Below are 25,623 nucleotides of genomic sequence, written 5' to 3'. Positions count from 1 at the left end.
TGTTCTACAGAGACTGGAGACTGGTGGTGGAAAGCTTCATAGCAAGCTGAAGTACAAGAAGAGAAAAAAAGTGGAAACCATAATACCTGGCAAAGTTTTGACACTTGAGAGTGAAACAACAAAGATGAAAACCTAACTGGAGCAAAGTGGGGACGTAAGCAGTCACCGAGGGAGGTGTTACCATTATACATATCCTAAAAGCAAAAAGAAAGAATGTGGGTCCTCTGATGCACGGGGAAGACAAATCTGTGATGGGCAAAAGGGTGGAGACTGAAGAACTCAAGTCTCAGTCTTAACAGGTAAATTCTCTTAAGTTTTGTCTTGGGAAGTCACCTACAGAGTAGGAGAGCAGAAAGCAAAGAGCTTCAGAATGGCTTTTTCTCAGTGAGTACTGTCAGGATAGAACATGCATCCCAGAGGAAGTCAGTGTGGGTTAAATACTACAGAAATTATAAAGAATATATATAAAGAATAATAAAGAAATTCAAATACCATGTCAGTAAGCTTCCTTCAGCAGAAGGGTCTGTGTAGTATAGTGCATGTGTGTTGTTGTGTTCATTGGCACAGATCAGTGCCAGTGTGTGTTCCTGGAATGCAGTGTACAGCTGTTCCCTCAGTCTAAGCAGTGATGAGGTTTCTTGCATCTAAGAGGGAGAAGCTCTGGTACACAGCAGAGCCTGTATCATTGTCTGATACTGATAACAGTGAGGGGAGGGAGAGAGGTTGAGCCCTGGTTGAGGACCACTAATTCTGGTGCCCCGGGTGTCTGGAGAGGATGTAGGTCCTTAGTTGTGTAGCATCCTACAGAGAGAACCACATCCACAGAATAAATAAGAAAAAGCAGGACTGGTCTGACCATCCAGTGTGTGCATGTGTAAAGGTATAAGAAGAGCTGATTTAAAAAATGATAGTGTTAGAGCTTTGGTTTGATGGGGGAATTGAGATTCAGGGGACCTCAGATTTAGCCCATATACTTTACACTTACAAAGACCAGCCTATATTTCAGATTAGGCTGGTTAAATATGCAGATCCTGAGGCATTCAGAATACTAGACGTTTATCTAAAAGCACTACTTCATCAGTAAACAGAATCCTCAAGACCAAAATAACAGGTTAGGTACGGTCGGCTGCCTACTGAGCTGTGTCATGGAGCAGCAGAAGCAGGGAAGCTTCTTGGAGGTAAGCAAACTGTGAACTAAGGGAGCAGCAGCATCACAACAGGCACCCTGAGCCATGCGGCAGCATCATGAGGAAGCAAACAAGCTCCAAAAGTAGGAAATATGAAAGAAGCCAGAATCAGGGCTGGAGACCAGCTCTGGGACAGGAACTGAAGACCAGATCTGGGCTGAAGTGACATCCTTATCCTTGGCCATGGTCACAGGTGTGTGAAGGTGTTAGGGAAGTACAAGTGTGCATAAAAGATGAGGTGAGTTAAATAATATAGAAGTGGTTTGATTGTACTCAGTACTCAGCATTAGTGAGGCTGCACCTCGAGTACTGTGTTCAGTTTTGGGCCCTCACTACAAGAAAACCACAGTGGCCCTGGAAGGTGTCTGGAGAAGGGCAACAAAGGTAGAATGCTTTGATTGTAACTAATAATTCCACCTTTTTGGGTGCCTGTTCTTGAATCAGCTCCCTCGGAGCAGACAGGTAGTTTATCGTTTGCAATCACACAGGCCTTCTGTGTACCTCCTGGTCTGGACACAGAGATAATTCAAGCACAGGGAACTGGAACATTGTGATGCCTGATACATGCAGCTATCGACTTGATGGAGTGTCGCTGTATCACAGCCACCTGCTCAGGAGGGAAAACAGAAGAGAAAAAAAGAAAAAAAAAATCCACCAGTGTCTGGGATTAGTGGGTTGTTTTTTGTTTTTTTTTTAGAAAGCTTTGGCAATGTAAATCAGATAAGCTCTGAGCTTGATAAAGTTGCATTGAATAATTTGTATTCTCTTGTACTTAATACAGGAAATTTGACTGTGATTCTGGGAATTGTGTTTGCTCTATACCAGAGGGAGCTGTGTTGTTGAGTAACTGACAATTAAATGAGAATGTTGAAATAATAATTACAAAATTAGAATGAGTGTTTATTCATAAAAGAACAGTCACCTCTATAAACTGTAATTATCGTTTTGCTAATTTGGTCTTTGACTGGCACAGAGAGTGTACAAGTGATTCAACTCTTCCCATACATAACACAGCCACAGTCATAGCGTTGTAGCAGAGGTGAGATTTGTGCACAGGCTGTGTCATAAAAGCAAGGCACTTGGGAGCAAGTCTGATGCTGCTAAGTGTCTGTCAGTCAGTGCATGTATATGTCAACTAAAGAATAACCACAGCTACTGAAATCGCTTATAGTAGGAATGATTTTGGAGAAATTTTAGCTGAACTTCGCCACAGTAACTTTTTATTTCAAAACAGCTCTCAATTTTGTCTGCTTGTTCAGTTTGCATAATTATTCCCCTCCTCCACTCACCCAGCTATTTTTGTTGTCTAATTGTCAGATTTTAGAAGATAAACACACTGTGCTCCTTGGCCCAAAATGTGCACAGTAATGCCCCTGTGTCAGGTGACACTTGATGGAAAAAATACAAAAGTGATCACAAGGAAAAGAACGTGATTCTGCAGAAGACTTTTACTCTGTAAGACTGCACACAGCTCTGGCAAGGTCCATTGTTTTGTTCTTCTCTTACACTTTCATCCTTTCCTTTGGCGTTTTGGTTCAATTTTTATATAGGAAGAATCAGGACACAGCAGATATCATAACTTGTTAAGTGAATATTTGCTGAACAAATACATTTGCAGAAGGGAAAGTAAAATCTATGAAGGCAAGCATAATACATTTTGTGGCAAAACAAAAGATGGAGAAATAGATCCTGCTATAAGTGCAAGAGTTTCTTGTGTGAGCAGCTTGAGGCAGTGATGGCAAGTTTGAAGTTGGTCTTTAGTTTAACAGGGAGCAGTGGATTGTTTCAAAGGGTGTGTGATAAAATGAAAAGGGAAAAATTAAGTCTCTGCTATCAATCTCCTCCCAAGTGATTTCTGCTGAACAATAAAGTTGGGCACCAAGAGAGAGAGCAGTGTGGAGTTTGGTAACAGGTTCATTTTGGCATGAAAGCTGAGTTGTCAGACATCATCCCTAGGGTATAAGCCAAAGGGGTAGAGAGCAGTGACAACAGTGCTAGTAGTAAAAAATGTTTGTACATTGATTTTTATGGCATTGGCTAGATGGGGTAGGTAGGGTTGTGGTAGAGTGCTTCCCTTCTTTTTTTACAGGTTATTTCAAGCAGCGATGATGCACAGTTACTCATTAGTCTGAAGGGCATGCTAGAGGGTCAGTTCTTTCATCATCTCTCAGTATGCACATAAAACCGTTTAGAGATATGATGAAGTGACATAATCTGAGGTAGGATATACACTCTGGCAATCTCAGTTTAACTGTCATGAAAATGGGACATGAACATACATATTTATTTCTTAAGCTGAAGGCAAATTTAGCCCAAGTGTAAGAATTATGATTTACTGTGCATCACAGTTTATTTTTTTACAATTAGGTAATTTATTTTAATGACTTTTTTACAGATATTTAGGGTTAAAAAATCATAACACTGTAAGATGTTATTAGCAGAAAGTAGCATAGACACCTTGATGTTTCTAATGGAGTTAAAATATAAAAATAAAATTGAGGGGAGAGATTGTTCTGGAAATAATAAAATGCAATTTCACATGAAAAGCATTCTAAAAATGAATTATATGACTAGAAAGAAATAATACGAGCAAGTAATAAGCATATTTTAAGGTGCCTAACTGAATATTATGAAGGAAATGCTGGTAAAACAGAGCAAGTGGGTAATGATAGTAAGATAAAAGGTAGAATTAATGACTAATAACTAGTCTTGACTTACATAAAATTACAAGAATGTGTAATTTGATATAGCAGAAAGATCCCTCTCATGTTTGTAGAAATACTCAGTAAATTCAATGTGAGCATCACGTACAGATGGAAAATATCTAACTTGTAGTTTTCTATGCTGTGCTGTAACTTAATTTGTTTAATTCTAATATTCTAATGAATGTTCTGCTTGGTGACTTTGTCTTATCTTGTGTATTACATTTTCTAAGTAGCTGATCAGGAAGAGATGAACCTAATAATCTGATGAACAAACTGGTGTTGTAATTAATTGTACTTATCTGATTAGTCAACAACCAAAGCTGATTTACCATCCTTTCTTCTCAGGGCTCTGCAGTGATAATGTTTTTTCAAGACTGTAAGGAAGATACAGGAAGGCACTTGAAACTCAGATGTGACAGGGAGATTGCTTTATAGGTTAGGGTGAGTCATCGTACTTGAGCAATCATGATCGTATTTGTTTGCTCCTCTAGGTTGATAGGATTGCTTATGGCAAGTCATGCATTTTTCTGAGCTTAATCTTCATTCATAGAATTTTCAAATGAGTAACTCTGCTAAATACAACTATTGGCATTGTTTACGATCTGTTCTTGGTTTTTACCTTTTTCACTTGAATCTAAAGCCAAAGCAAAATAGCAGTATTACTTTCCAGTATTTTGATTTACAAGAAGTATTTTTATAATAATGTTTTTAAATGTTTCAAATTTGTAGGCACATACATGCAGATTTACTGAGCTTCAGTGCCTGTGGTGGTTTGTGAAAGGAATATATAATATCTTGTAAAACCTGATCCAAACCTGATTGTTTTGATTTAGTAATAACAATATCAATTTAAAAATCAGTATAGTATACTGAAAAGTGAGTATTAGAACATAAAGAATACTATCATATGTCAGAATAGGATCCAGAATGCAGATTTATATCTATATTTGCAGTGCACAAAGTCACATATGAATTGTAATCCTGCCTAGACAGAATGTTAGTCTGACAGAAAGAGAAGTCATCTAATTAAATCCCTCCCTAAGATTAGCTTGCCATCATACATGTGCTGTTCTGCATTTATTTGTATATAATAAGCAAGCTGTACTTTTCTCTTTTTTTCTTTAAATTGTAGTTTTCGTTTTTCCGTAGACACTCATATATGTAGATCATTACACGTTCATCTTTTTACTGTCTGGTCTTTTAGAAGGAATTTGATAGTTGTAGCACAGGGCTTTTACCTGTGCAAGCTGAATTTGTGTGACTGAAATATTTGGAGGTCCTTTAAATACATGGACAATGGGTCTGTGTGGAATAAGGACGTTTTTTCACCTAGTGGGCTAGATATTCAGATATTCACTAGATATTCAGATTGCCTGTTTGTGTCTGGGAGGCTGACTGACTCTTCGGTGTTTAATTTGTACATGTGAGCAAAAAATGAGGCCCTATTAATATCAGCAAGAGAGGGATCTGTAATTTAGTAGTTCAAACATTATTGGTTCCTTTATAACACAATTAAGAGAATGTATGGGTAATACTTGAAGTTCACTGGAATTTCAAATTGCTTTTTATTTTTTGTTTCTGTGGGGTGATGCAGGTTTGTTCTTTCAGAGAAGACCTCTGGAGTGCATGATAAGACTATATATATTCTAAGCATTTGATTAAAAAGAGTCAGGTAGTGACGCCAGAGAGTACAAACAGTCAGGACTTCATGGGTTCATAATTCCTTGACAGAGTGATTAAAAGATGAGCAAACTAGTTCTTTAAGAAAGATGTTTAATGAATGAACTTCAAAGAGATATAACCTAAAATCTTCTTTCTGTGTATTCTTTTTTAATCTGATTCGTGTTAGTCTAGAGACAAATGTAGATTCCGTAGTTAGGGTGTTCTAGCATGCTAGCACTGAACAATTCAGGGTAAAACCTGGCAGCGGGTCAGGAATGCATTTTGATTCCACGTTAGCTTCTGGAGTTGTACTTTGATCATAATCAAAACAGACATGGCAAATATTTCTGTGAGTGCAGAGAAGAGGCTCACGTGTATCTCTGAAAATCATGAGCTACTCTGGGAATAAGCCAAGGGGAAAGTACTATCAAACCTAAGAGTTTTTGATTTCATTTGTTAGTACTAGTTGTTCTAAATCTAAAAAAATGCCAAATGCATCAGACGATGACAAGGAATTTCACATGTTGTATGGAGTTGGCTAAATTCCTTTTTCCGAAGTTGAAAGGTAGGAAAGAAAATCCTTTATCCCAGCAGTTGTAAATGTTAAAATTTTGACTGAAGGAGAGCAGGTTTTTTTCCTGTACAGATATTAAAGATTTACAATTACATAAAAGACATACAATGTAAAGGTTTTTACAGAGTGATGTCAGCAGTGTAAGAAATGCAGATAAACACAGTGAGGATAATATTTTCTAACACAGTAAATTACTGTCTTTTGCAGAAATACGTATATTTTCAGTGCTTATTCTGAACTCCAAAGCATTTTGCCTGCTTCTTTGCTGTTATAAATGCAATTGTGATGCCAAGGTTTTCCTAATAATATAGCCAATGAAAAATAAAAAAGGAAATATTTTTCGTGTCGTGGAATTTTTTTTGCGAATGTGACTAACGCAAAATAGATTTTCCCACGGGATTAAACATGATAAATACAGTCTTCATCTTTAAATGGAGGAGAAAAGTAGACATAGAAATGATGAACAAATAACCTGAATTTAAATACGTTAGAAATTGCTTGAACAATGATTTTAGAGGAAGGCAATTAAGATCATCAAAATAGGCCAATTTGTAAGCATTTAAAGAAAATAATCTGATATGTAATAGGTAGAATGAGTTTAATTTGAAGCCATCTATGTTCGATCAGTGGGTTTTTTTGTTTGTTTTTTTCTGAATAAGATGCCAATCTGTATAGGAAGAAGAAAAACAGGAGAGACTACTTTGCAGCAGTGGAGCACCCGACACGTTATTTTTGAGTTTCACTGTGACTAGAGTGGATGGACAAGGGAAAAGAGATTACATTAGCAGTACTTCCAAAGTGTGCTCCACCAGCCATGTGGGCATTTATCTGGAGGCTGGCATGGGGAATAATGCTTGCATTAACAACATTAGTTTGTTCCATTGCTTTTGTGTCCATGCAGAAGTTCGAGCAAGACACATGTAGGACAGAAGTGCCTGACCTAATTCTGGTACAGTTAGTTCACGTGCAATGCACAGTGCAACTATAGTACCATTTGTGATCATCTGTGTGGAGAAGTACTCTTTTCTACCTTGTACATATAGGGGTTAGGAAAGGTATGGCTCTCAGTCCATCAGCTCCGAGCACTGATTTAGAAACCATTCCTGAAACACTGTACACCTCTCCTTTCTTCTGCTGTTGAATGGCTATTGAGATTATGCGTTCTCTCTGGGAAGCTGAATGACTCCTTGGTGTTTTCTTTGTACATGAAAGCAAGAGACCCAAAGCAGTTTTTTCCATGAACTTCACCCAAATAAAAAATAAAACATCATAAAAATAATAAAAAACTTCACTTTGAGCCCAAATATACTTTTCTGCCAGCTACTGCTTGTTTTGGGGAAGGATGTCCTTTTGTTTTAAACCTGCCTTGTCTGCTTTCACCTTGATGACACCCAGTTTTCCAATTGTAGCAAAAAGCTGATTTTTGTTCGCCTTTTCTGTGACCATAATGAACTCATAAATTTGTGTTGTATTCTACTCCACCTGTTATCTGTCACACTTTCAAACCAATGGGTTCTGGATTGTTAAATTTTTCCTCATGTGGAAGTATGTAGCCTTTCTTTGAAACTTTTTGAGTTCAGCTGTATTAGTAAGGATTATACATACTGTAGTTCAGTACTGTTCACTGTTACAGTTTATGTAGTTTGCCATGTGTGCCTTATTTTGCTCATTTGGCTGCTATTGAGTGTTTTGCCATCTTTCCATGGATATACATTATAATCCCAAGGTTTTAGCAGTCAGCTGCAAAGACCAACACACTGTAAGGAAAATCAGGAAGTAAGTAAAACAGAAATGTTTAAACCTTTTTTTCTCAAATGTATCACTTAGCATTTATCTGCATTAAATTTAAACTTCTTCTACAGCACTTCTCTGTTATCACTTGTCTTATTACCCTGAATAATAACTTATTACCTTCAGCAAACTCTCATTTCATTGTTGATCTCCCATTCCTGATAGCTTATGAATAAATCACTCCACTGGTGACCATCCTCCATTGTGAGGACTGACCATTTATTTCCTATCTTTTAACAATTATCTATTAATTATCCCGTGGTTGCTTAGTTTCATTGAAGTCCATTTGTTAGAGATACTACCATAAGTCTTCTGAAAAGTGAAATAAATGCTATCAATCCAGATGTGATTGTGAATCAGCCCCCTTGACTCCTCTTACCATTTATTTGTGTGTCCTTAGGGTCTGTATTTTATTATAGTTTGCTGTAGTTGACAGCGTTTTTCAAAATGTTGTATTTGCATCCTTGCAATCCTGAGATACCAAGACAATTTAAAGTGAGAAGCTGTACGATGTAAATGGTTATGACATGGTTAGATGACAGTGAATAGATCAGACTCTGTCATTAGGGATTGAAATGAGGGCCTCCTAAGTTTTGCAGAGTGCAACTGGCCCTACACAATGTATGTCTGAGCAGAAGTAAAGGCTGAATTTACAGCTGGTACTTTCTCCTTTTAATTTACACAACTTTCACTGGATAAGGCAGCTGTTGTAAATTGTTGAGTCTGACCAGTTTATTGTGCTTCCTCGTACAAAAAAGAAACAGAAAAAGACTTTAGTGGCAATAGAAGTCCAATTTTCTTCAGTTCTGTATTGGCTACAGTGGCCTTTATTCGTTTTTAGTCTCATATCTGAGTGTGAGTAGCAGAGTATTGCTTAGCTGCCCGCCAGGGTCACACACATCACACCACCCTTCTCTGCTAAAGGTCTGTGACGCATTCAGAGCTCCACTGTTGTTCAAAGCCTCTTAATAAATTCTAGGAAAGAGTCATGTTTGAAATGTTACAGTTCAAAATGGAGAAAAATGTCTTTGCAATGGCGTCTTTAAGCTGTTCCAATTATGACTTTCAGAGTCTGCACTACAGCAGCTTCTTCCCAAGGGCTGTAAGTGACACTATATTTCAGCTCTTGCCAACTGAGTGAACACAGTGGTCAGGCTGAGTTTCACCTCCTGCAGGTAGCACATTAACAATGGTATATGGATAAACATCTAGGTGTTCATAAGTGCAATTAATTCTCGCACAACCAGTTGCATGTCAAAGAAGTGAAACATCACAAATTTGCTGCTGTTGGGATTGTTTTTATTCTGTAATTTAAAATATTTGCTGAATGCAATTCTGCCTGCAGTATTTAAGTAGAAGTTGCACTTCAAAAGGAAACACAAAATGTGAGTTGAGGGGTTAGAACCATTTTTTATTTCTTGCAGATGTGGTTCGTTGGGCCTTGAATCCTTACAGAATGTACTGTATGTTGTAGTTGCCTTTTTTTCAGAAAGAGTTCTTTAAAGATAGCTGTATAAATTCTTTTTGTGACAGTTATCTCTTCAAAAACAACAAAATAGCAAAACCTGATATTAGAGGTCAGTTGCTTCACAGGTCACACTCAGAGGCCATAGAATAACACCACATTTAGCCTAAGGATTGGACAGGCAGGCAGAAGTACAGTAATGAGAGGAACCTGTTGAGTGCTTGACTTGGTAGGCTAATTGCTCAGATGTTCTGAAAAGTAAAGGTATGGCTGAATAATCAGAGCTAAATCACATTGTCATAGTATTTGATAGAAAGGTTAATAACCAAGACTGTATTCACATTAAACTGTCAGATGTTTGCCTAATTGCAAAGTATGCTTTTAAAGTGAAACTAATACCTAAGAGATAAAAGGTCTGGGGCCAAATTCTTTGTTGACATAAATTTTTTCTTGCTTCATTAATTGGAATTGAGCCGCGCTATTAAGTAGTAGAGATTTTGCCTCTAAACCTGCGTTATTGTTAACCACAGGCAGGACTGATAAATAATTACTACTCTGTAAACTAACTTATAAATGAAGAAGTCTATCATTAGTACTGAAAACATTTAACAAGCAGGAACTTTCATGGAGATACTATTTCATGTCATAGTTGAGTTTAGTGCAGTGGCATAATGTCCTATATTTTCCTGTTCTTTGGAAATGATGCTGCATTGGACTGTCATTCAAATCAGACAGAATTGCATGGAGGATCTGCGGCAGTTACTAGAAAATCTGTTTGCATTTACTGTTACTTCCAAACAAGAGGCTGTAGTCACTAAAAGCCTAGCAATTAGAAACTCCAAATAAGGAAGATGAACCATCTTGTGTTCTTATTTTTTTAATTTATTAACTTGTTTAAATCCGTATGATGCCATCATACATCAGCTAGTCTGGTTTTCAGCAGTAAGGGATGATTTTTAAAAAGCCTTTGTGTACAAATCGTGACTAAGAAAGTAGAATTTGTCTAGACTCTAGAAGTTACAGTAGTGAAGCTCATTTTAATCTGTTTACTACATGTGTGAAGGATGCACTGCATACTTACAGAGATGCCAGTGTGACTCAGGGTCTACTCCATTATAAAAAGTATTGAAAATTCGTAGTTTTGTGAGCACACTTGCCTGATAACATGCATGGTACTGATTGCTTCTTTTAGCTGTCGGTGTTATTAGACTTTTGCAGCAAAGAGCCTTAATGCTTATAGAAACAGCTGGAAGTAAGCAGAAAAAATAGTAGCTCTCATGAAGTCATATGCTACATTGCAGACCTACTTAAAAAATTGTAACTACTCACTGCAGCCTACACTAGGACAGGTAATGCCAGCAGCCACCAAGAAAAGGCTGTGCCACTGAAGGAAAATACTTTGCAAATCAGATCACAATAAAATTAGGCAACTAATAAGAGCGGCGTGGAGATGAGGAGGGTATGAAAGTTGTTTGTTTTTCTTTAAGTGGTAGCATTGATTTGGGGTGTTTTAATGAATACTTGGTGCATTCCAAGGATTTCAGTACTGGATTGGTTTTGGTATGGGTTAGCTTTGTCATAGAGGTTGGTTTTCTTCTGTGACATTTTCTTTTTTTTTACCGTGAGTGTGGTCAAACACTGGAACAGGTTACCCAGAGAGGTTCCAGAGTCTTCATCCTTGGAAGTATTCAGAATGCATCTGGACAGAGTCTTGAATCACTGTAGCTATAGTTGACTCTTTTTTAGCCGGGCAACAGGGCTAAATGATCTCCATAAATGTTTACCAATCTCAGTGATTATGTGATTCTGATTTTCAAACTGCTTATGTTCAAATTCAAGTTCAGGAGCCAGTGTCTTATTTAACAGTATATGGCATGGTACTTCTAATATATTGCCAGAGCACAAAAGTTTACTTTGCTCTTCTGCTGCTCTTGTTTGTACACATTCATAGTCACACTGTATATATGCTTTCTTTTTCTTTCAGCTTTAGCAACAGCTGAAGGCAGGTCTTTCTTCATGTCCTGCACACCGGAATAGCAGCAGGCAGAAGCAAAGCCTGACACATAGACACATTTCCTCTCAACCTTTTGGTTAAGCTCTGAGCAGCAGCCTGGGCACTGTCAAAGCATGGCATACTGCATTACTGATAGTTGTTTTCACGGTATGAGGGCTCATTTCTACTACCTGTCTCATCCCAAAGCCAAGGAAGAGCTTGCATTCTGTCCTTCAGTCCTGTGGCTGGATACAACAAGGCAGCTTGTTTCTCATAACTGCAGATGTGTGTTTCACTGTGCTCATTGAACAGGCCCCTAATATCAGTGTCCCTGTCACATGCTGGTATGCCTTAAGTACTCATTAGTGATTGTACAACTTGCCAAATGATTTGGTAGAACTGTTCTTTTCAAACAGAGCCTGTGAGTAAAATCTACATGAAGAAATGCTTTGAGGGTAGGCTTTAGATGCCTTCATGTCACACTTCCCAAAGATTTGGTGGCCAGCAGCATGCAGTAAGTTGTGTGATAGTGTGAGACTCTAGGCAAAGCCCTGGATAATGCAATATAGGTCCCAGATCACCTGCGTTTGGTGGAAAGCAGTGATCACTAGGAAGTGCATCACAAAACATAGTCTACTTTCTGGGAGGGTAGACTGTAGGGTGGGAGTTACTTTGCATGTTCTAATATGAGATTTTTAGTAGCTGAATGAGTATGTGCTTAATAGCAAAATCTGCCTGCTGCTCCACTCAGAATGATTATTGGGCATTTTTTTCCACTCAGTTGCAACTTGGTTATTCATTATTCTCCTGAGGGGTTTTCCCTTGAGTGAACATTAACTTGGTTCTTACATTAATGGCATTTTTTGAGTTCTTGGTTTATATGAATTACTTTCTGGGAAGCTTTCCATTTTTTGTGACTATTATGTCAAGTAGAAAGATGGACAAGATTGAGGCCGTGACAATTACTCTTCTAACTCAAAACGTTTTGAAATTAAACTATACTTTGTGTTCATAACGAAAGTACTTCTGAGTTCTCACTAGTTTAGGATATTGACCTTTCTGTGTCTGTCCTTTCTTATGTCACATCAGACCATAGCAAGAAAATTGCATATCCCAAAATATGCTTTGTCTTTAAAACAAGGGCACGTGAGGAGGACCAATCTTAGTTTCATCTTTGCTAAATACAGATAATTTGTTCTCAATTTTTACTCTACATGGCTGCAGCAAGCAGAACTGTTACCGGTGCAGAAAAGGTCTAACTACTTGATGTGATCTGAAGATGCTCAAGGATGTCAAATGACTCTGTAGATGCATCTTCAAAACTTGCAGAATTATCACTGGGTGTAATGTCAAAGATTATAATGTCCCATATCCACAGAGCATGCCTCTCAGTGCATTGGCTTTCCAGATGATCTTTCCATAGATTTCCACGTCCCTTCCCCGGATGGACTGAGTTATCTTATAAATCATACAGATATTGTATAGAAAATGAAAGAAAGAAAGAATTTATTTAGCACCACCCATCTTCTACCACCTCAAATCCTGCCAACAATATTTAAAAACTAAGGTATGTGCCAGGGTTGACAGAGTGTTTTTCTTTCCTGAAAACCAGTACAGTATATCTCCAGATAACATGGTTTCACTTTTAAAACCGTTTGGAGATTGACACTGGAAACAGTTTTTCTTAGTGAGACATCTTACCAAGGGTAGATAATACTGTTATTGCAGTTTAAGGTTTGTACAGTGACCTGCAAATCTACAAATGACAAATCACTCCTTACTCCCTGTCACACTGGCAGCTACAGCTTGTTTGAGTTAATGACTAGAAATAAGAAAATTAAGGTGGCAGAGTGTGTTCCTTGTCAGCTTGAGTAACCTGGGACTTGCTTTACTTCATAGAAAGAACATCATAGCCAGAACATGGCTGTGTTGAGCCCTTGTATGAAAGGTCTCAGCAATGATTTACAGGGTTGGGGATGTTTTCTTCAACAGAGGTGAAATGGGGATAATTAGATAGTATGATACATCTATTTTTAAATAATCAAGTAATTACTGCCTAAATGTTGAAGTGAAGGTTGTATTTGCCCTGTTGTCTAAGCTATTTCAAATCTAAATAAACACCCTAGATCTATTACGAATTGCAATACTGTGAGCCACGTTCAAGAGCCAGTGCTGAATCTATGTAGAGACTTGTAAAAGAAAAGGAATAGCAGTCATAGGAGTTCAGTGTGTCCACCTTTCGATTACAGAACCAACTGGAGCATAATGAGGAAGGATGATAAGCTGAGGAACTAAACTCTGCAGCTCCTCCATACAGGGTGAAGAAATGCATTTTCTGTGCAAGATGTGCCCCTAGTCATTCTGCATAAAGGCCCCATATTCTTTTCTTGAAATGGATGAGGCAGACAACTCAGTGCCCAGGGACTATAAGGTTGTCTGCATTGCTGTCTCATTGAGCAGGAGTCTCTGTGAGCTTGGGGAGGAGCTGAGAGGCTTTCAGTCAGTCAGACTATGGTGATGTTTGTCTGCGCTAGAGAGAAGAAGAAATCACATCTGTGAAAAGATCACAGAGAATAAACCTCTCTGTTTCTACTGACATGCAAGTCTGTATGTTTTGAAAGCTTGTACGCAGTGTTATGTAACTGAAATGGAAGACACATGGACAGACAGTGGTGATGCAAAATACCACTGCTGTTTAAAAGAATCCAGTAATATTTCAGGTGTTGTTTTTTTTGTTTGTTTGTTTATTTGTTTTTATTATAGATACACATAGTGTCGCAAGGAAAGGCACCACTAATAATCTGTACAGTTATTCCATATGTAATATTCTTTCATGGCTGGATACAATTTTATTTCTGTTACTCCTATCTTGCCAGAGTGTAGGACTTCTTGATGAAAGAAGTCCACAAATCCTGCCTTCTCCTCACAACCCATTCTCCATTTCTAGTATTCAGATCCTTGGCTCTGCTTTTCCTGCTTTTGCTGTACTTTCAGACAGAGCTGCTGCCTTTAGTAAGGGGACAGTGTACTCAAAATACACCTAAGCCAGAGTCTCCAGTGCTACAAGGGTACTGTTTGGGAAAGGCATACTCTGTAATTTTATCTTCTGATTTCTGCCACCCGAAGGGGAACTCAGAGGATTTCCATCAAAGAGGAATCCAATGGAAGATTTTTTCCAGTCATTGCTTTCTGGATGATAGAAGAGGGCACCCTAAGCTGGAGGAAGACTGCTCATCTGCTGCTCCTATAGCAGTCAGGAAAAAGGAAAAGAAGCATTGAGACTTGAAACTCAAAACTAGCAATGCCTTAATAGGAAGCATTTCTGATGTGCAGTGTGGGGAGAACTGAGGTATCTTTAGGAGGATGGAAAGCATGAATTGGTGTGCTAGGAAGTTAAAGGAGTTTGTTCTGGTTACAGTTCCCAGGCTGTATGTTTTCCATCGTGCTGACTGCATACATGAAGGGAACAGTGTTGAATTAAAATAGGACAGTGTGAGGTTGCAAGTGTAGCTGGAAAATGGTGTGTGTATTTAATCTGGAAAAATCTTTGGTACTTTGTTGGAATGGAAATGCTTCTTTTAGATGTTAAGGAGGCAGAACAGGAAGAATTATATGAAGAATTGAAAGGAGACCTTAAGATCTCACCTTCCTCCTAAAAGTCATTCTCTTAACCTTTTCTGTCTTTAATACCAAGACAATTTAAGATGGTATGAGAGGAAGAAAGTGCCTTGCCTTCTTCCCAAACTACATGCCCAGTGTCCTCTCGTCCATTTCCAGAAGTTCTTATTAGGCGATTAGGGCTGTTGTGAGTACTTATCTGTTCTTCCATTGTGTAAACTTAAAGAGGTGAGGAGAGAGCGGCTACACATGAGCACCTCAGCAGAGGGATGTCTGCCCCCAGATGGAGGAGATTGCCAGCTCACCCATTTCCAAATCGGAACTGCTGCTGATGAGTTTTTCTCAGTTTTAATTGGTGTTAACAAGCACAGGTTCAATTTATATATAAACAATCATACGTATTTGTCTTTTTATATCAATATTTTTAATTTTATGACATGTTATTCAGTAGATTTTGTTTTAGTTATGTTTTTATAAAGATGTTCAGAGAACTCTCTGGTCCTATCGGAAATAACTTGCAGACAATGATATAAAGAGAAGATTGTAGCATCAGTGTTTTCTCCAATAGAGAGAAAAGGAAGCACTCATGAAATGAGAAACAAGGTGTTTTATGTTAGGCTTTGATAATTTTTTAACCACTGGGCTCTTCAAATGCCAAGAGATGTCTTTGGAAAAAATTCTAGACTTTTCAAAGCTACAAATGTACATTTTAAAACACTTTTTCACTAAAATAAAAGCCAATCTTTAAAAATAAAAAGAAAGAAAACAACAAATGTTGTCATCTCCAAATTTTAGTGAGTTGTGAGTCTCAGATCAGGTAGATGCATGCTGCTTGTCACCTCAGCCCTTTCTTGTGGAGGACCTGATGCCTTCCATTTGCTCCCCTCTGTGTTACATTTCCGGAGCTCATTCACAGCTGTCTTCATTATTCACAGCTCTGAAGTGACAAAAGGAGAAAAACAAATGTAGCTAGATGTTAATTGTGGGAATGTTTTAGGAGGGGCAGTAGGTGCAGAAGCTGTGCAGTGGTGACCTTTTTTGTTGCCTTACAGGAATGTCAGCTCTGCTGGAGAGGAGGCCCGCAGAAGGATGAGGGAGTGTGATGGCCTGACGGATGCATTGCTGTACGTGATCCAGTCTGCTCTGGGGAGCAGTGAAATTGATAGTAAGGTTTGTCATCTTTGTCTTTTCAGGAGCAAGAAATCCAGATATTCAATGTACCTCAGAGCTATGAAGCAATAGTTTAAAAAGAAATGTGTGCCAAGGGATGCCTTATCAAATAGTAGTTTAGAACATTATTTTCTTTTTCTTCTCTTGAGCTGTACATTTTTGTGTGCTAGTATTGTCTTTGTGTCTAGCTATATAATGTGTATGGGTAACCATGTGTTTCTCTCATTTTGATTATTATCAGAGAAAAAATAATAACATCTTTAAGAAGAGCAAATATGTCATATTCCATGTAAACTTCCTTAAACCACTCTGCCAGGTTTACCTTAAAACTGATCTTTGGTATCCAGTATGAGACAGAACTGATAACTATGCGATAGGCTTACAAGGCAAACAAACAAAAAACAAGTGGGCAATTAATAAGCAATTTCACAGTGTTACCAATGTGACATCTTCTTTGAGGAGAATCAATTAATCCTTTCAGTAACTTTTAAGGTGTATTTTTATGTCAGCATCGCTTATCTGAAAGTACTAGGATATGGACAGGACTCTTCAGAGGTGGGTGGCACTGTTTAATTAAAAGGAATTCAAGGACTTGTAGACTGAAGAGTTGTAGTACATCAAATACATTTAAGTATTCCAGAAAAGAAGAAAAAAAGGCTAGCCCCAATTACCATCTGTATTCAGTGTATTGTGCTAAAGTACTTCCAACAACCTTGGTCAATTTGCTAACCCTTAAAAATCACATGAGAAGCCTTCTGCATAGTGAAGTCTTAAAGCTTCCTGGCTGTGCATTTCTGAATGATCTTTCACAGAGCTGTCCCTGGATCTCTGATGGTTTACAAATTGAATATCTCCAGAATTTTCTGGTCATTATCTAAACCAAACAGATGAAAATTTCTGATGCTTTTAGGGTAGGGAGGGAGAAATAATGAAAGGTCTGAAGCATGCAGTTCAAGTTTAGTGGCAAAATAATCAGAGCCCACCACAACTCAGGGGTCTAGGGGTCACCTTTCCACTAATAAACATTTAGTGGAGTGATGTCCAAAGGAGGCCAACCCACAAGACACTCACCATGCTTGTATCAGGGTACAGAGCAAATCCAGCAGCCACCAGCTGCCTCCCACCCCTTCATCTCACTTCCTGCATAGGAACTGAGAAACAGAGGAGTGTTTTTAGCTTCATTAGCTTTGGGAAAGCTGAATCAGGAGTTGTGTCAAATCTGCCTGATTCAGCTTGGCTTCCTGATTCAGCTTGGCTTCCAGAAAGGTGAAGACAGGGAGTTTCATTGGAGCAGACCAGGAGGTTTTTTGAGGTGGAGGAAGTAGATTGCTGCTTTTCTCACAGCTTCACTGCTGCTTTTTCTTAGTAGATGACTGGGCTGATTTCAAGATTGTTATACTATTAAAAGGGTTAAATATGGAGCACAGTAAGCTCTCTGTTTTCCTCTTATCACTAATATAGAACATGCCATTTATGCTCTCATTTGTAGCTGTTATGACTTTGGAAAATCTGTAGGCTATGATACAGAGGAAAAAATGAGGACATGAGAGAAGAATTATTCCCTGCCTTAGTAGTTTTAACCTCCCGTCTAGCAGGATTTCAGCTATGGCATAAAGCACTTATGCAGCGTAATGCAAAACACCATATTATAGCCATAGGTCTTACATCCTTTTCCCAAAGTTGAAAGTAATTTTAATTAAACCCAATATTTGAATAACTGCCTCTAAATCGCTTTTTAATCTCGTAGCCATTTATGATGAAACGTAAAAAATATCTGTAGGAAAGAGGAATGTGAGGTCTCTTGAAAGTTCAGAGCTACAAATCAGAAAGAATAAAACCTACTTTCTTGTCTTGAATGAGTTCATCTAAATGGCAGAGGTGTCAGTTGCATTTGAGGCATTATCAGTTTCTACTGCAAGGTAACTTTGTCCTTGTGGTAGACTCAATTAAAACTGTTTTATTTACAGAATGAGAATTTAAAGTATGAAAACTAATATTCTTAAGAATGGGCAATAAAATATTAAACTTTAATCAACACAAAGCTCCAATTTATCATAGAATGGCCTGGGTTGAAAATGACCTCAAAGATCTAGTTTCAACCCCCTGCCTTGGGCAGAGTTGTAACCGCTAGACCAGGCTGCCCAGTGCCACATCCAGCCTTGCCTTGAACTTAAGCAAATTACAGTTGTACAGAAATATCTTTAGCAAGAGTCAATGAAATTCAAATATGGAAATACTAAAGAAAAGTTAAAGGTAGTAAACTTAAAAAAAAATGTGGTCACTATAAAGTCATAGCTTTCAGGTAGGAAAGATGCACTAGAAGGTTTTGCATTTTTCTATACGTGTTTTTCTATATGCGTTTGTGTGTATGGCTGAAAATTTCAAATCAGTGCAAATTTAATTTGATGTTTCATCTTAAAAAAAATATCCTGTCTAGATGCCTCTGTTTAGTACCTTCTCTAGAGCTTTGCTGTCTCAAAAATCATGCCAAATACTACATTACATAAGCTCATACAACACATGAAAGTAAATGCAGCTCCATCTGCTTTCCTGGTTGGTGAATATGGCAGAGTTGAAGAGAGCTGAAACCTCATACTCATTCTGTTCTGGGTTAGTGAAGCAACAGAGCAGGGATGTAGTGACTTTTGCTTTTGTCTCCATAGACCACTAGGAACAGTTGAAATAGATATAGATAGATAACGACTATTTTTTATAGACAGATAATGACTTTTTTTTTAACCACGCTCTCTCTGCCTTCATAAAATTAATTGCAGATTCTTCTTATAGTGGATAGCAAAACCAAATTGAACCAACTAAATGAAGAGGCTTCAAACGAGTCTAAAAGTGAACTTCTTTTAGGCTTGCAGAAATTATGTTGAATGGCCAGTGCCATCTTTTTCTACCACTGGATCTATTTCTGAATTCCCAGCAGCATCTTTTACGGAAGGTTCAATCTATTTAGGGGACAAATACATGAGAGGGAAAAACTGTCCACCAATTATTTACAGCCTAGCTAGAAGCAGTAAAAACATCAAGAGCACTGAAATTCGTAGTCTTGCTTTTTAGCCTCCAGGAACATAATCCGTTTATGCTACAAATACTTCTGAAACAGAACTTGGAACCTGTTTTTTTCTTTTCTGACAATTATCATAGTTGTGATGGCAGAAATAAGTGTTATTTCTGGTTTTAAACCAACAAGCATACAAAATCACTGCCACTTTCATTTCATATCATTTTCTATTTCATATAAATATTGCCCAGACTGGTTTTTTGGGAGTGTTTTTGTTTGTTTTTTGGTTGTTGTTGGGTTGTTGGTTTGTTTTTTTGTTTTTTTTTTTTTTGGGGGGGGGGTGTTGGTGTTTTTTCGTTTTGTTTTGCTTTGTTTTTTCCATAAAAAGGAGCTTTAAGTAAGACCTTGCCAGATTTTCTAAATCTTTTAAGCAGTGGTTACCAAGGGAATATTCAGAAATTAGCTGATAAGAATTGTGCTGGAAAAATGTATCTGGAGTGATCAATTATATTTCATCTGCTTTGTATACAGAGCAAGGAAAGTATTTTAACTTCTGTTTTTTCTTTTGTTTATTTTTTTGGGTCACACGTTTCAGACCGTCGAAAACTGTGTGTGCATTTTGAGGAACCTCTCATACAGGCTAGCTGCAGAAACATCTCAGGGACAGCAGATGGGAACAGATGAACTTGATGGATTACTCTGTGGTGATGCCAATGGAAAAGATGCAGAGAGTTCAGGATGCTGGGGAAAGAAGAAGAAGAAAAAGAAATCACAGGATCAGGTAATGAAAGACACTTGCAGTTGCAGTGCATGTAGTTGGAGCACCCATCATGAAAGTTAGTTATTGTATCTTGAAAAGTAATTAATGCACATTAATCATATGGGGCATATTATGCATAACTGTTGCCTACTGAGACCCATCACTAAACTATGTCCCTTTTTGCCGTCTTCACACATCTCTAGGGATGGGGACTCCACCACTTCCCTAGGCAGCCTGTTCCAGTGCTTGACCAATTTATATATTTGTTTCAGAATTAGTCTCATACTCTGCTTCTGTATTTTACGAGAAAACTGTATAGAGCTACATTAAGCGATGTGAGTTAATTTAAAGAAAACATGTATGTTTTCATTCAATTAATGTTGTTTATGAAGATTGGAAATTAGTCTTGATAGCTTTCTTAAGTTATTTCAGGGGCTCCTGTTGTAGGTGTGTGTAGTGGACATGCTAAGTCATGGCCTGAAGGTGTGATTGAGCACCTGGTGGTAGGGCAGGACTAATCCAGGGACACTCAGGTGCATGCAGTGTACCTGAGTGACTGGAAGGTGGAGCCAGGATCCTCCCCTTTCCAGACCTTATTTAAGGGTTGGCAGTGGAGATAAGGTTCTCCTGCTGGAGATCCCTGTATACCTGAGGCTTTCTGAAGGTGAGCAGCTTCTTTCCTTTGTTTCTATGCTCGTGGTTGTTGCATTAAGCAAGTCCTCATTTGCTGCAGCCTAGGAGTTTGCTACTCTGCTGTTGTTGCTGTGCTTTCCATCAGGATACAGTGCATTTATGTTAAAACTATATTTATTTCATTACTTCCCTATTCTGACTGAAAAGCTTAAGAATGCTGGCAGTAATATTATGGACTGTTTTGTATCAGTAAGCACTCTAAATAGCATTAAGAACAGCTACTGATTTACAAACTTTTTCCAGTGACCTGTGATAGCTCCTGAAGCTACTGGTAGTGCTTTTAATACACTTTGTCCTTTCCATTGCCACTTACTTCTCTTTCAGTTTGTTCAAAGGTAATATTCATTTGAGTAAGCAGTTAGGCAAACAAGGTATTTGAGTAAGTGATACAAGATGTCGGTAAAAATGCCCAGTTCATAAAGCTGAAATCTATTAACATGGGTAGGTTACAGGAACATAAGCAAGCAAAGATTCAGGTTCTTATGACTGGTAAGAGCTTTAACTGGACTTGCTCATCTAGTTAAACACTGCAGTCATTAGATAGCTTGCATTTATTATGACTTTTTGTTGGTTTTGTTGGGATTCCAGTGTTAGGCTACAGTGAGGTTAGAAAGTGCTAAAGCAAGCTATCACAGAATTGTAGAAGTTAGAAGGGACTTCCAGAGGTCAAGTCTAATCCCCATGCTAATGTAGCTCCCAAGCCAAGGTTGCACAGGTAGGTGTCCAGGCAGGTCTTGAACATCTCCAAAGACCGGAACATCTCCACCACCTCTCTGGGCAGCCTGTGCCAGTGCTCCATCACTGCACTGTGAAGAAGTTCTCTTACATGTTGGTGCAGAACTTATTATGCTACAGTTGATGGCCATTTCCCCTTGTTCTTTGTCTATCCCATAAAGTGGTCATTGTCCGTGTTCCTGCATTAACAGTTCTGATGCTATGCTTGTGGTTATCCAAAGAGACAAAAGAAAAATACCATGTTGGGGTACAAATGGATCCTTCTATAACTTTTTCCTTCTTGGTGCTGTATTTACAAACATTTTTTTCTCATCTATTTTATCTCTTCTCTGTTCCTTTTTTAATTTCTGGATATCAGGCTCCTTTTGACTATGTTGTTTCATCATTCCTACTAGACTTCATTCTGTTTTAAAGGTTCCATATAACATATCTTCCTTCTCTTCTAGGTCTTTTGTTTGATTTCCTTTACAATATACATGCTTTTGCATTATTGTAGGTACGCTCTGTCTGTTTCTTTGATCATTCAGTATCAACATGCAGCATGGAAAAAGCATCTCCAGATCTACTCATGTTTGTCAAATTGAAAGGTTTAATATATTAAAATGATAATAATAAAACTATGCATGTCTTGTCAGGTTTATGTTCACTGGGTTTTTCTGCAATAAGGGAATTAAGTCACCCTTTCCAAAACTTGCTTATTGCTGCCCAGGACCCCTTTACTTAGAAACATTAGAATAATATTTCTAATATTTTTTTTATCTCCTTTCCATCTAACAACTTTTCAGGACCATGGTACATTCACTACTACTGAAAAATAAGACTACATGGAAGTCCAGGACATTTTCTTCCATGTTCTGTCACAGCCAGGATTAATGTATTTCCTGGGTTTGTGTGTAAAAGGAGAAACAGATATTCCTGTGTGTTGTGAAGGTTGCTTTTTTTTTTTCCTTTGCCATTCAAGATCCTTTTATGACTAAATCATTCTGTTTTCCTCAGCAAAGGCAGAATTCAACCCCTCCAAATCAAGCTCATCTACACTTTCTGCAACTTCCAGGAGAATGTTTTTAGGTGTCCTTTGATAATCCATTGTTACCCAGCATGCTCACTGATGCTCTGTGCTTTACATGTGTCCATATTCTTTTGCAATAATCTCACAGTTTTCTGCAAGACCTATTTTTTTCCAGATAATGCCTTTTATAATCTCTTTTCAATTGCAGTGCTTAAGCTGTTACCTGCTGCTTATTCTATCCTTCAGAACAGATCTCCTGCTCTTCTTGGAACGCTATATTTAGAGTGCTCGTTCCTTTAAGTGCCTCAGTAGGGAAGCTTTTATTTAGAAAGATATGTCGTAGTATAGTTCTGAAGAGCATGCTGGCAATGGACAGTTTTACCTGTAAATAAGCAAGGCATGCATGTTGAGTCTTCATAGGATATGGTAATTTAAAATATCTGAAACACTTAAAGCGCTACACATGGCCATGAGCTTGAAGTCCTTGGAAAAACATCTGAGAGGAGGATGGATATCGAAGTAATTACTTACTCAGATACTTCAAGGTTGAGGTTCAGGCCAGTTTTAATAGGTTGCATAGTCTAAGAGTGCATGTTTTGTTGCCTACCTGGAAAGCTTTTCACATACAAAAAAAATCTTTTAAACTCCATATTATTGGTATTTACAGGTGCAAAAAGAAAAAAAGAAGAGTGTTAAAACTAGTGTTTTGTTTTTTCACATATGCTTCCTCTAGCGCTCTTCAGACTTTCAACTGTCCTGTTAGAGGAAGTGCAGAATGTGGGCACATTACATTATAGAATCATACAATTATTTGGGTTTGAAGGGAACCCATGGATTATCGAGTTCCAACCCTCCTGCCACAGGCAGGGTTGCCAGCCGCTAGATCAAGTATGAGCTCGAGTGAGCTCAGATTGTACAGGGCCCCATCCAGCTTGGCCTTAAAAACCTCCAGGGTTGGTCCTGAGCATGGATACACTGCAATTCAGGGAAGTATTTTCCAGTTCAGGAGCTTGCTACGTTTTGTATCTCCACAGAATTTATGCTGATGGGATAAGTATCTATCTTTTCTGGCAGCACCATGGAATTCACGTATAATAAAACTGACTCTCTTTCTTAGGAAGGTAAAGCTTAATATACGATGTGGGGAAAAATGTTCAGATTTTAATGAATGTAATTGTGAGATTTTTCTGTTACAGTATACATTTTCATTTCTTCAATTACTTTCTCTAGGGTGTATTTTTGCAAATTCCCTCTGAAGTGACGACTATAGGCTTATATAGAGTGGCCTTTAATTTTTAAGTATATGAATTATCTAAAAAGTTCTAGTCGTTGAATTATTGAAATTAGGTAACAATATCAAATTTATCACTTTATATGTGGCATGTAGGTGAAGTTCTAGTTTTCTGTTTTAGGAGAAATGAATCCTATGCTTTGTTAGCATTGATAGCTTTGATAGCTTTGTTTCGTAAACAATAAAACAAGGGGGAACCTCCTGTAATGTTGGAAGTTGCTTCACACTGTTTTTTTTTCTCTAAAGAAAAAGGTAATTTCTTATTTCATAGTATAGGAGACAATTACCACTATTTTTCTAGGTTATATGTTACTTAATCATGACAGTTTAACTCCAGAAAAAGCTCAAACATTCTAAACACTTGCACTAGAAAACATGCAACATTGGTATTATCTATGTTAAAAAAAAAAAAAGACAAAATAGAAGCAAAACTCCAGTGAGGGAATTGTGAGATGCACTTGTCTTTATTTCTGACTGAAATAGCAAGAGCTGAAGTTTGTTCTGCCCCAGTTGTTTGCTTAATTCTTCCTGTGATCAGCTGTGAACTGAGTTCTCACCCCAAAAAGCTCCCCAGCTGTAGAGGGCCACACCAGCGCATAGTAGACACATCAGTGTCTCTGCCTCATATCCTGTCACTTTACAGACAGATCTGAATTTCTCTACCTCCAAAATCTTTGTTACTGCTTTTAGTATTCTCAGTGTTGCCAACGGGTTTGTTCTTTAAGCTGTGCTAGAAACAAGAGTTATGACAGAAAGCATTTAAGAAAATTGGGTGTTATCCAATTTCAGGAGAAGAGCCAGGAAGTTGTCATTAATCCTTGTTTTATTTCTCGATATGCAGCCTATTATGTGCACATGTGGCACTGTTTCATTTCTTTTCCTTTCCTCACGAAGAGGAAACAGGTTTACCTCTTGGCTTCACACTCCTCTCAAATTCCTCATCTGTGAGCTCTCTTGTCAGCCCAGAATCTAGCCCCAGAGCTGACTTTTGATTGGAAGTGGCACTTGTGAAGTGAGCTTGCCCTTCTCTTTCACCTTCTATCAGGAGCCTTAAGATATAACAGCAACATTTCAAGTTATATAGCATTATGAATTGACTGGCACACATCTTTAGTATGCTGGCTAAATGGGCTGTAAATCCTTCTATAGCAGTGAAGTTGCCATTTAACTTTCTATTGTAAGGAATCTTTGCTGATAGGAGAAGCCAGGTGAAATTTGAGGTGTAAGATAATATTTCAAAAAGAATGAAAAATAAATCTGTCTGAAACAATGTCTTTTCATATGGTGAGACTGCTGTTCTGCCAAGTATGTTTCAATGCTATACTGGTGAATACCAAATAATAAAGCACAGAAACAGAAAATAGGCAGCAGTTCCTGGTTTTGACCAATAATGTAAGCCAGATTTGGGGTTGAAAACCTGTATTGCTGGTATATTCTGCTTGAGATGTGTATTATTTTCAGTTGTTATTTCCTTGTTTTTCATGAGGTGGTTATGCCAGCTGCTGTTTAGCAAGAAATCTACTATCTTGATCAGCTCCTTATGGTGCCTATATTTCTAAATCATTCTTTGCCATGGGATGACTCAGTGTTGTGTATAACCAAGTTGTTTTCAGAGTATAGGGTCATTAAGTGTGATTTTTGGATTTGTTAACTTGTAGAATATAGTGCAAAGCCCATTAGCTTCAGCTGTCTATGGAGACTGGTGAAGAGAAGATGTAGTTAGATGCCAAGGATTGTAGCTACATCAACTGAGTTGAACCCTTTCCTGGTATACAGTACAATTTCACTGTAAACATGGATTTGCTTTTATTAAAATGAGAAATAAGGTGATAGGTTATCTGTTATAGGGCTTTGGGAAACACCACAATAAGTGATTTTTTTTCTTCTCCGAAAGTTCCTTAATAATATGCAAACTTAAAGTACTCTTACTTTCCGAAGTCTACATTTCTTAAAGATCTTC

The 25,623-nt window shown here is 38.0% G+C and overlaps 1 protein-coding gene across 6 annotated transcripts in view; it reads left to right on the top strand.

Annotated features, from left to right (window-relative positions):
* Nucleotides 1–25,623, top strand: part of CTNND2 (catenin delta 2) — a 619,666-nt gene that overhangs the window by 510,404 nt on the left and 83,639 nt on the right. For all 6 annotated transcript variants that reach the window (XM_065752045.1, XM_065752047.1, XM_065752046.1 and 3 more), the window contains 2 exons: nt 16,048–16,165; nt 19,771–19,956. In XM_065752045.1, coding sequence (XP_065608117.1) covers nt 16,048–16,165; nt 19,771–19,956 — 304 coding nt within the window. The remainder of the gene's footprint in view (nt 1–16,047; nt 16,166–19,770; nt 19,957–25,623) is intronic.

The sequence above is a fragment of the Cyrtonyx montezumae genome, unplaced genomic scaffold (genome assembly GCF_038088225.1).
Source record: "Cyrtonyx montezumae isolate F1298 unplaced genomic scaffold, pur_monq_1.0 scaffold_8, whole genome shotgun sequence".
Classification (NCBI taxonomy): domain Eukaryota; kingdom Metazoa; phylum Chordata; class Aves; order Galliformes; family Odontophoridae; genus Cyrtonyx; species Cyrtonyx montezumae.
Note: the sequence above shows the minus strand (reverse complement) of the source record. Positions and strands in the feature narration are given on the sequence as shown.